Genomic DNA, 12,310 nt, shown 5'->3' on the forward strand with positions numbered 1-12,310 from the left:
TTTTGTCCCTCGAAGCATCTGTCGCCTTAAACCCTACAAATCTAACATTAAACTCATTCCGTCTAAGATGTTAGGGGAATCTCTAAGTGTGGTTTCCCCGAGTTAGCCGGACGCTACTCATCTATATATGACCTGTGAGTGGCCCACAGGTTTTAGAGCGTCCTTTAGCACTGAAACAGCGCTACTGGAAGTTTCAGGAATTATCAAAACACAGCTGGCTAAAGGTGGCTGCGCTGTGGTGATATTGTTGGATTTATCTGCGGCGTTCAATACTGTGCCCCTTGACCGACTCATGTGTAGGTTGACTGAGTGGGGTATTTGGGGCACTGTGTATAAATGGTTTTCCTCCTTTCTGAGCGAGTGGCAGGCCCCCCCCCCCCCCCCTTTGCAGCAGATATCCCACCGATGAAGGTGGGTGTCCCACAGGGTGCAATTCTGAGCCCAACGCTCTTTATCATTTGTATGGCCCCCCCCTCGCTCTCCTAGCAGAGTCGCACAGTGCGAAGATTATCTCTTACACCGATGATACGTAACTGCTGTTCACATGCGACAAAAGAGCGAATTTTGACGGGACGGAGTTTAACAGTTATTTGACAGTGGTCTTTTCCAGGATGCGGCTTAACCAACTAAAATGCAATCCGGAAAAATCCGAAATTCTTTTTTGGTTTCCCTCCATGTGTGGATTGGAGCGTTTGGTGGCCCTGTGATATGTCTCCTCCCTCTGCTCCAGTCAGTGAGGTAAAGATGTTAAACTAGATTCCAATCTTAGCGATGAAGACTCAAATTCAAGCCGTTGCTTGCACATGTTTTGGTCTATTAAAAATGGTAAAAAAATGTCTCCCTCTGTTACCAGTGGATTATCGGAAAACCGTTGTGCAAGTTCTAATTTCATCTAGGCTGGACTACGTGAATGGTCTGTATCTGGGCTTACCCGAATATCTTCTTAACTGGCTGCAGGTGGTGCAGAACAGTGCAGCCAGAGCTATTCTTATGGTAAATCCCAGGACGCATAGGACACCTCACCTGAAGGCTTTGCACTGGCTCCCGGTTAGAAATAGGATTCAGTTTAAGGCCTTAGTGCTGGTTTATCGAGCATTCCATGGAACTGGGGCTGCCTATCTAAGAATAAGGGTCCAACACCATCGTCCTCAACAGGTCTTGAGGTCCTCTGGGGAGTCCCTCATGTTTATCCCCAAGTTTGGATTCCAAAGTATTTGACATCAAACACAACATGTTTCCGTGCAGCCATTCCAAAGTTAGCATTTACTTAAGAGTATATGGTTTGGCTGCATCACAGAACCGCATCAGAGAATAGATTCCGAAAGCTGCAGAGGGATCCTGCTCATGCATGGGCACCCTCTCACTCAACATAACCAAGCACTCTGCCTTCAGGATTGTTAAGGTCTGGCATAGGAGTGACTTACAGGTTTATGTGTGTCGGTGATTAAAGGTAGATATAGGTAACCTATATCTTAGTAAGGGGTGCATGCACCACCTTACCCAGGCTGCAGTAGCAGACATGTGGTGCCATTTTGGAAGGCTTACCAGGGGTGGCATAATACATGCTTCAGCCTCTGGTAGGCCTCTGGGGTACCTATGCCCTTAGTACCTAAGGTACCATATACTAGGGACTCCTGTAGACGCCATCTTTTTTGTATGATACCAAATGCTGTTGACATAAAAAGCAGTGCACAAATGCTTGTACTTTTCTAGGTTTGATCAAGAATAATACGTAGACCCAGACATTTCAGCATCGCTCATTTTGCAATATGTCTGGTCCTTTCTATTATGTTGCAATTATAAACTGGAAAAGCACCAGACTTCTATCTTACACTACAGTGGAAAGTCCTAGAAGCTGCTCACTTGGGGCCATGTGGTTAGCAACAGTATAGTTCTGACTACTCAAACTCTTGTTAATTGGTCAAATGAACTATGCTTAATTTGTGCTACGTATGTTATGATGCTACATCCTTTGTGGTTTTGACCTATAAAAGTTGTCACCAATATCAAATCTTTGGACATTCAGTGGCTTTGCTGATGTCTCCGTGCTGCACGTTAATTTGCTATTTGTTGGTCTCCAATAAATCTTGCTAACAGTTGTGCTGACAGAGACTTGTGTTATTTGTATTACTCCTTATTATTTTTTTCAGCTTCTACTCTCCCAAGGGCAACCCAGTAACCAATCTTGAGTGTTCCTAAAGTACATGCAATCAATTTAGAGAGGAAAGAAGATAGGCGGGGGCCCTGAATAGCAGGATCCCAGACAAATTAAGTCAAAAACCATCAAAACACCAGTAAAAAGTGGGGGCCACCATGTAGTCAGATTCCACTTTCCTACAGCAGGCACCCTCCAATCAGGGTTGGGGGGTGTGCCAACTCCCCCATGTGGGGTGAGCATACCAAGGGTCTAGTCAGATGCCCAATAGCTACTGACCTCAAGACCCCTTAAACGCCCCCTAAATACAGTATTTAGGGGGCAGCCCTGAACCCAGAAGGCAGATTCCTGCAATGTACGAAGGACACAAGAAGTCGCACAGCCAGAAGACTGTAGAGAAGACATGACTTGGACGCAGCCCTACCGGCCAGTGTGCAGTTTACAGACATCCTGCACCAAAAGCCGGCTTGTCCTACAGCCAGCGACGTCTAAAACCCCTGGCAGGACTGACTGCCTTTAACAAAGACCAAATCTCCTGCGAACATCAGCTCTGTTCAAAACAAACTCCAAAGAAAGACTCTGAGCCTGCTGAGGAAGAAGAAACTAGACCTCTGGAATCGCCACTGCACCTATCTCCACGGCCGAAGTCCAAATGGCCCACACTTCCCAGCGATGTCCCCCACCACCATGGGTTGACCGCTCCAGGACTCCACATCGCCTGCAGCCTCTGCACGGAGAACCCAACCATGAGTGGTCCGGTAAGGTGATACTCTACCTCAAAAGGCACCCCTGCATCCTGCCGCCCTGCGCCCTAGAGAAGAGGACGTAAGGTGCACATACGTCCCCAAGCCCTCCAACCTACCTGCCCAGCTGAAGGTTACTCCACGAAGACTTCCTGAAACGAGCCTGCAGCCAAAATCCAAAAACAGCAACCTCAATATGATAGCATTGGACGCCCGACACTTCTTAAGCACCTACAATCAGGCACACCTTCACCGCTGGTTGTGTGGTCTTGGTGTTGACCTGGGACCCCCTTGGCTCCTGGGACCAAGTGGCCTGCCATAAGCAGTCTCCAACCAAGGTGCCCCCTTGGCACCCTGCACCCGGCTGCCATAGTCCCTTTGGAGGTGCCCCTTGAGTGCCAACCTCAACCCTAGTTCTTTCTTCCAAAACAAAAATTCCAAAACCATTTTACTTCCCTGTAACTTAACACATCGTTTTTCACATAGGACTGAATGGTGGGTTTTCGCTGAAAATTATTTTGTGTTGATCTGTCTTCTACAGCACAAATAGTTAACCTGCTTACAAATGTCCTGTGCTAAATTGTTAGGAGTGTGTTTTATACCAAACCAGACAAGTAAGCTGAAAGTAATCAAATAGTAATTGCAAGCGTTTTTTTGAACAGTTTGCAAATCATTTTCTCCATTTAAATAGTAATCTGAATGTTCCTACGAATCCAGTATTATTTACTATCGCTAACAGTAACATTGTATGACTTTGTATGACTTACCTGTTACTAAGTATACCTTGTTGTAGAAATAAAATGCCAATATCACAGCTTTTTAAACAATTGGTCTGAATTCAGTCTTTGAGTGTGTGACATCATGTCTTGCCAGAATGTGCACAACATATACTTAACACTACCCCTCTGATAAGCCTGACTGCTCAACCACACTACCACAAAAGAGTGTACGGTATTATCTACTTTAGCCTTAGCTATATCTCTGGCGATCCACTGGACTTTGTGCACACTATACCTTACTTTGGTATAGTTTATACAGAACAAAAAACTAACCGTAGAGAAGGGTCTAAGGGGAAAATTTTTAAAGACCTGCTTGCATCCTATCCCCCAATCTAACTAGCAAAAACACACAGAGGATGCTAAGGGTCTGAGTAAAGCTAAAGATATCTGTACACTCAAAAGTAGTGTGTGGAGAACTGGTCAGTGTGTTGAGAGAAAGAAGAGGAAAGTTAGGAACGATACCCATCAGCCCACCCATTGGCAGAATCTCATCATCTGGGTTTTTGTGTAAACTGTTATCTACTAGGTGCCTCACTGAACGTATAGTGAGGGGTTCTAGTATTAGATCCACCAGTGAGAGAGAGCCAACAGGATAAGGTGCTAATGCTGGAGGGAAAAAAGGTTGCAGTGCTCAGAAGGTGTGTAAAAAAATTAAAGTGAAAAGTGGTGTTTAAGATTGCCTGTTATGGTGCCAAAGGTAAGACTTTGAGGGGGTCATCATAACGGCAAGGTTAAAAGCAGAGTGATGATAGTGTGTCAACAAATACTACTATCAGTAGATGGAACTTATATGGTCGACATTTTTCAGCCTAACACAGCTTTCTTCAGGACCCGTAAATATTACACTACTGCAACAGTGAAAAGTAAATAAATTTAAGTGAACCATGCAGAAAAAGACCTACTGTTAGTAGATTACTATATGGTAGTCTAAAATCATGGTTAAAAGAGTTCTCTCCTGTAACACAAGAACAAAAGAGGCGCGATTCATACAGTTGCCCATAAGTGGCCCTAAATGTATCCAGTATGCCCTTCATGGCATATTTGACAGTGCCCTCGGGGTCTCTCACTGTGTGAATATATTGTGCAGCATGGCCAGTGCAGATTTTTGTGCTAGGGCCCTACCAGGTCTGCCTCCTTCCCCGTAGGCCCTCTCGTTTTTCGTGGCAACAGTCACCCGTCCGGCGGAGCTTCCGCAGGAGCCAGCCATTCCGCAGTGCGCCCTCTAGCGCCCCCCCACACCCCCCCTCCCTCCCTTTAAAATGACTGTTAAAGCATCTAAGCTGCTGGATATGTTTGATTAATCCCTTGTTATTGTATAGGATCTGAGTTCCAAACCCTTCACCACATCCTACAGTACAACTTTGGTGCTCGCCTTGCTATTCCTGGAGAGTTGCAATTCCATAAGTACTTACTTGGTTATCCACTTGTATTGGATTAGTACCAGAGGTCGTGGAATACTAATGGTCCTAGACCCTGTTCACTGTGGATACTGCCCAGGAGCCATTAACTGTCCCAGGCCTATATTGCCTCTCAGCAAAGTTATTGACCTGCTTGATCCCAGACCTTCCTTGTGTGATAGGCAAGAACATTGTCAATAGGATGAGGCTGTGCACAGGGTGGTGTACTCCTGACGGATCCCCGGGTAGGGGAAATAAAGCAGTCATTCTCGAGGGACCTACCATCTTAAATCCCCCCCCCCCCCCTTATATATACAGAGGTGGTTTTGACTTTTAATTGTCTGAATGTTGTATTTGGGTAGAACCACATGAATGTTTTGGGTAATTATGTACAAAGGCTCATATATCGCTAAGACTTATGGACTTGTCTGCATATCTAAACTGAATCTGTCAGTTTTCGATAACTAATGTGAGCCAATTCTTGTAAAATTGACACATGGATTCATGAAGATTTATTTTTTTAAGACCACTTACTGATTGACTGGTGACTCACATGCTTTGAATTGCATTCCCTCAAAAAAGTTTCCAGGACTATGAGGATAGAAATGTTTTTATATTTATTCGTATTAAAAAATGTGTTTCCACATTCTCAATGACAAATATTGTTCACAATGTAATTATGTGTAGGCACTAGGTTAACATAATTTGCTTAACGAGGGAAATTGTTTATGTGAAAAAAATATAAAACGTTGACATTTCCATGTCCAAAAAGAAATTTAACATTTTATTAGAAGAGTATGTTCTTGAGTGTTGTGAAATTTTCCTTGATTGTCATTATTCCCAGACTGTGTAGTTGTCTGAAGAGGTACAGATAAGTCTATCTGGTCTTAAAGAGATGTAAAGACATACAGGCTTAATTTGACATTGGCCAGAAAGTCTAAAATTTGAACCCCATGAAGATTTTGTACTTTGTGGTAGGTCGTTGTTCACTTGAGATGAAGTAGATAAATGGATCAACAAACACTCAAGTTACCTTTTCAAGTTATACACCATGAAGTCTGAGCCACTATTCTGGAAACATGGCAGTTTGTATTTCTTGGTCTCATCACGTATGTCTTAATGTTTTTGATTTACTATTCATATTTTTAAACTGTCCTGCTTACACATCCTAATAGTGTCCTTCCGTTCGTTTTTTAGCACTGTGTGGAATACCATAGCTAGCATACCCTTTTTAAATACAGTTGTATGAGCGATATTTGATTTATTTTGTTTATTTTAGTGGAGAGTTGGTGATGCCTGTAATGCTGTTTGGTCTGAGGATAGCAGTGTCTATCCAGCCACCGTTGTTTCCATTGATGCAAAGCGAGGCACATGCATTGTTGTTTACACTGGATACGGAAACCGAGAAGAACACAATCTGGCTGATCTGCTGCCGCCCAGTAACTCTGAGTCTGAGAGTACTAGGGCTGACCCAAAAGAGGTGAGCTACTGTGCTTTGGTCCTGAATATTGTTTCAATCAATTTAATTCCTTTTGAATGTTCTTGAATCACATCGCTTCAGGGGGGTATTTGATTACCTGAGAATACTAATAATGACCGCAAGGACAGTACAAAAACAATCAGATTGTAGGACAGTCCATATTAACAAGCATTGACAAATCCATAGTTGGCTTATTTTATATCGATTGCTATCATGGCCAGACTACATGCAGACACACTTGAAGTATGCACAGAAGCCCACTTGTCTACAGACACCCACTCATGGAGAACAGACATACAGGCACTTGTCCACCTAGATCAGTAGAACTGCAGACATACATGCAAATAAGCCAAGAAATATAGCGTAAAGACCCACAGGGTAACTCAAAGGGGTGGGCTACAGCCATGATCTGTGTGTTGTACATGAGGGTGGAGAATGCACTGGAGGCAACGAATGATGGGGGACATTAGAAGTTGAGCACAAAGGAAGTCCTTGATTAATAGTTGTGGGAAGCATACTGCTTTGTGCATTGGCGGTCAACGAGCTGCTGTACGGGAAGTGCTGTGGGAATATGATCAATTTAGGGCAGGTGGTGATGTATAGTGGGTGCTCAAGTTGGTGTGGAGTGGAAGACATGGTGGCATCAGAAGGATCGCAAGTAGATGGCCCCTTTTTCAATACGGTTTGATACTCAGAAGACTTTTCTCAATGTAGATCCAGGACTATAATTACCAATGCACATAAAATAAGCATTGGCATAACCAATAGGTCTCGCCTTTGGGACCTTATACGTGTTTAGCCAGAGCTATTTGCTTTGCCATGTCTTTAACAGAGGTTTGTGTCCTGAAAGACTGGACATACACAAAAAACTAACGCAATAACCATTTTGCTCCTAGTCTGTGGTAAAGACATCAATGTGCCAAATAATAATCGTGATGCCTCTGATTAACCCCATGTTAGCTTGCAAAGGAATAATTCTATGTGACAGGATAAATAGTGGGGAACCCCTCCCTTCAATTGATGAACAATAGATTATAGTGGAAAAATACTTTCTTGTTAAAGCAACATGTGCTGGAAAACTAGTGTTTCTTTAATATGATCTATAGGGTATCTGCTTACTAACCTAGCAACTGCAAAAAAGGAGTTCCAGTAGGGAGAACGGTACACAAGTAGTGAGTAGGCTTCGACAGAGCAAGGGAGTTGGGGAACAGGTAGGGTTAGGACCGCAAGAAGGCGCGGCGGGAATGAGAAGTAGGGTGGTTAGGAATGCACATGTGGTTTGTAAGGCATAAAAGACTATGCAGGGGGAAAAAATGCCAGAGACAGCGGGGCGGAGAGGGAGTTGTTAGAGTGGGCTCAATGTGCAGAAAGGGAAAAATGGGAGGTAGAAGAGATGCATGTAGCTGAAAAAATTCCATCTTGCTGGGGGCCATTGGATGTGTTATTTTGAAGGTTGTGAGTGAGGCTGTTAAAGAATGTTTGTTTTGTCAATTGAAAACCGAATAAAAATGTATTCAAACTAAAAATCACCATTTTGTTACAAAAAAGAAAACCTATGTGTGTTTCTTGTGTAAAAATATAACACATTAAGTCCGCAGGCAAAATTGAGAAAAGGGCTCAACACAAGCATGTTAAATGTGTTGCTATCCAATGAGAAGCTGAGGACCTCACAAGTACTCCAGCGCTTTAACTGACTTTTTAGAGTTTTGATCCCTTTAGAGTAATGTAATGTAAAAGAAATTTATAAAGTGCAGCTAACACCCAACGGTTTCTTGGCGCTAAACAAAAGGAGGCAGACAGTCCGAGGGGCTAGAAGCGTTAGTTGTAAGCATTACAAAACAGATAGGTTTTGAGGAGGGACCTAAAGTGGATGTAGGAGAGTATCTTGAACCTAGAAGTTATGAAACCTAATGTTTAAATAAAAAATATAACAACCTAACCAGTTAGGGAGTTTAAATTACCACAAACATGGGTAACAAGGATGGGCGGAACTCAAGTTTTCTGTACCTTGCCCCATCACCCGGCCGAGCAATCGTCACATGGCATGTATGCCTGTCGCAGGGCACTGGTGCTCAATGTGCCGCTCATGGTCTCCAGCTGATCCTCACTGCCACTTGCTGAAAGGCCTCCTTCACAATATGCAAGGACTAGTAAGATTATAAATAGTCTTTGAGAAGAGTCATTTTACAAGACGGCAACCTGAGCCTCACAAAGCTTATTCCTAACGCACATCAAGCCGCCATCTTGGATTGGTGCCACTTTCCATTCAGTACGACAGAAACCAATGCATTCATTAACATTTTAAAGAAAAACAAATTTACATTCCAAATTGCACAATTTTAGAAAAAACTTTAAAGCAGTGACGGAAATTAGAATTTTGAAATGAATACACAACGTACAATTTTATTTCTGATGAAATATTCCTGAAAGCGCATTTTTGTGGTTTTTATTGAAGACGTACCAGTAAATTGCTTGGCATGACTGCAGTTACACATATATGCACTTATACAGTGTCCTATGTGTTCTTGTGACACATAGCTATTGCTGTCGCTGGTAAAAACAAGTGGTAGTGGCTTCAGCAGAGCAAGTTAAGTCTGCGTACAGGCCGGGAATGCCTGCTTAATCTCTGCCTAGTTCAGAGGTCTTCAAACCCTTGTAGGTTGAGCCCCCCCAGCTGAATTTATTTAGATGTTGGGCTCCCCCACCACCTGACAAAAATTTCTGGAATCTGGTACACTACATAATCTTTGATGGGGCACGACATGCCCATACTTGTGTACAGGGGCGCAACTAGACCCGAACTTCGGGGGCTAACACTCCCATCTAGGGCTGGTCCTAGCACTGGACGCACATAGTGCAACGGTCTGTTTTGGCCCCCATTTCCTCCTTCTCCCTGAATTTCCTCACTACCACTCATCAACAATGCACCCCATCTCTCTATAGCACCTTTCTGGCAAACATTTCATTTTTTATAGCGCTACTCATAGTTTTTACCCACAATCAGTTCTTTGATCTACATGGTACCCATTCTTTATAGAAGGCACATTAACCCTCTGCGCTTTTTGGGTTGTAGGAGGGCTCATGTGAGTGCACGGTGAGTTATGCGACAGTGTGAGAGAAGGTTAAGAGGAGTGACTGCAGGGTGAGTGAGGTGACCATATGAATTTAGGTGCGGATGTCAGTGCAGAGTGGGACAAATGAATGTATGGTTAGTTATGGTCTTATTTGAGTGAGTATGCACATTGAGCAGAAAGGGAGACATGTGAGTGAATCAATCAATCAATCAATGCATTTATATAGCGCACTACTCACCCAGAGGGTCTCAAGGCGCTAGGGGAGGGGGGTCCGCTACTGCTCGAACAGCCAGGTCTTGAGTTGCTTGTGAGTGAGTGAAGTGTTTCATGAGTACAGGGTGAGTAGTGTGCTTGTGTGACTGCAGGGTGCGGTATAGGGTGAACAGCACAAGTGCATTGTGAGTGCAGAGTGATCACTGTGTGTTCAGGGTGAGCGGGTGATCAGTGTGAGTGCCTGGTGATCAGTGTGAGTGCATTGTGATCGCTGTAATTTGAGGGTGAGAGGGTGAATGGTGTGAGTGCATGGTGATCGCTATGAGTGCATGGTGATCGCTGTGAGTGCAGGGTGATCGCTGTGAGTGCAGGGTGATCGCTGTGAGTGCAGGGTGATCGCTGTGAGTGCAGAGTGATCGCTGTGAGTGCAGAGTGATCGCTGTGTGAGTGCAGAGTGATCGCTGTGTGAGTGCAGAGTGATCGCTGTGTGAGTGCAGAGTGATCGCTGTGTGAGTGCAGAGTGATCGCTGTGTGAGTGCAGAGTGATCGCTGTGTGAGTGCAGGGTGATCGCTGTGTGAGTGCAGGGTGATCGCTGTGTGAGTGCAGGGTGATCGCTGTGAGTGCAGGGTGATCGCTGTGAGTGCAGGGTGATCGCTGTCAGGGCAGGGTGATCGCTGTCAGGGCAGGGTGAATGGTGTGAGGGCAGGGTGAATGGTGTGGGTGCATGGGGATCGGTGGGGGTGCATGGGGAGCATGAAAGTGAAGGACGAGAATGAGAGAGAGTTGTCTGAATGCAGGGTGCATTCCCAGACACTTGAACTAACTCAGCAGGTTCTTGACGGCAGCGTAGGGTTTCAGATAAGTTTAACTATTGCTATTATGGCATTAACCAGGGATCAGGGTGGACGAAATAAATGTGCTGATCTTCCAACAAACTTCCAGTTTTATGTTTAGGGTTGCCAGCTCATTATTTTGATGGCCCAGTTGGTACAAAAATAAGTCACCTGAAGCTGTATTGTCAGCACTTGTCTGTGCATACTTTGAGCAGCAAATATAAATAGTAGCACTTTTAATTGTGTTCTAAAGCTGCCTGAATGGTCTATGACTGATAATAAAATGGAACAAAGACAGAAACATCACATTACAAATGTTTGTTTGTAAGCATATTTGGTGTCCAGAAAAGCAGGCTGTTTAAAAAACACATGGCTCATTTTTCTGTTGATAACTTTAAGCCCTTTGGAAGTTGCAGCGCCTGCCTGTGTAAACGTAAAAGAAACTTTGTCTCCTTTCTACTAAGAGCTTCCTCCCAGGACGGGGTTAAACTGGTTAAGCTGAAATGCTTCAGCTGCTTTGAGAGGCAGGATGTCTGCTTTGCTAAAACTGAAAGCAAGGAAAGACCGTCCTGCCAGCTGCAGTGGGAGGCAAGGAGTCTCCTCTGCTTTGAAATCGAACGCAAAGGAACAGGACTGTCTGTTCGTTTTTAGGTCGAGCTAGAGTGCGCATGCGAAGCATGCGTCTAGCTCGACAACTATTGTTGTCAGTCTCCTGGGAATCTGAGACAGCGTTCGGCCACACGCTTCTGCTGTCTCAGATTTGTCCGTGTGAGCGCGCTTCTGAGACGCGCCTGCGCAGACGCTCACACAGCCCCTGCTTTCGCTTAGCTCGCATGCACTAACGGCGCACACACACACACACACAGCCAGCCCCCACCCCCCTGCACACACACACAGGCGTGCGCACGCATATACACGCCGCCCCCTAACCCCCCTGCACACACACACACACAGACACATACCCCCCGCACCCCCTTACAACTAAGCCCCACTCACTGCATCGCCGCCACTCCTGACTTCTGCAGCCACTGCGGGGCTCTCCCTCAGGCATGGGAGCCCCGCGTCACCAATGCTGCTCTCTGGCACTCCGTGGATGCGGGCTTCACGCAGAAGGCGGAAGTCCCGCCCCACGACCGGCTTCACGCTCACGAACTTCCGGTTGCTAGGCCAGGTTACAATCCTTGTGCACGGAATGCCATGATCGTCTTGTTTTGAAAGACCTTCCTAGTCAGGACTAGAGTATCTCAGGAATCACGGTGAGTTTTGTGCTTGTTTTTTTATCGGTTTTCAAGGACTGCCCTCACCCATGGTTCTGTTTACAGCATTCCATGCACACGCTAATGTTCTGCAGCATTTCCTGCAGGCGGGCGGGCTGCCTCTGACAGCTTTTTGATGCAGCTGGAAGTTTTGAGTTTGCAGATGCATGGGCAATGGCTGGGAACGTCTGACGGAAATTGGAAAGATTCAGCCGAGCCTGTCACAAACTTAAACCCCAGCCGCTGAAACCGCTGCCTTTTCCGAGGACTCGGAAGCTCATTTACTGTATTAATGTGCTGAAAATGCAGGTAATTTACCCCTTGTCCATCCTTATTTAGCAACCTGTCTGTTCACCCCATGTCCTCTTTCATTATGAAA

The 12,310-nt window shown here is 45.0% G+C and overlaps 1 protein-coding gene across 1 annotated transcript in view; it reads left to right on the top strand.

The window, feature by feature from the left end:
• The window catches only part of SMN2 (survival of motor neuron 2, centromeric), a 393,528-nt gene that overhangs the window by 120,805 nt on the left and 260,413 nt on the right, over positions 1-12,310 (top strand). The window contains exon 4 of the mRNA XM_086960809.1: positions 6,354-6,554. Within this exon, the coding sequence (XP_086816935.1) occupies positions 6,354-6,554 (201 nt within the window). The remainder of the gene's footprint in view (positions 1-6,353; positions 6,555-12,310) is intronic.

This window comes from Lissotriton vulgaris, chromosome 3_1 (assembly GCF_964263255.1).
Source record: "Lissotriton vulgaris chromosome 3_1, aLisVul1.2, whole genome shotgun sequence".
Taxonomy (NCBI): domain Eukaryota; kingdom Metazoa; phylum Chordata; class Amphibia; order Caudata; family Salamandridae; genus Lissotriton; species Lissotriton vulgaris.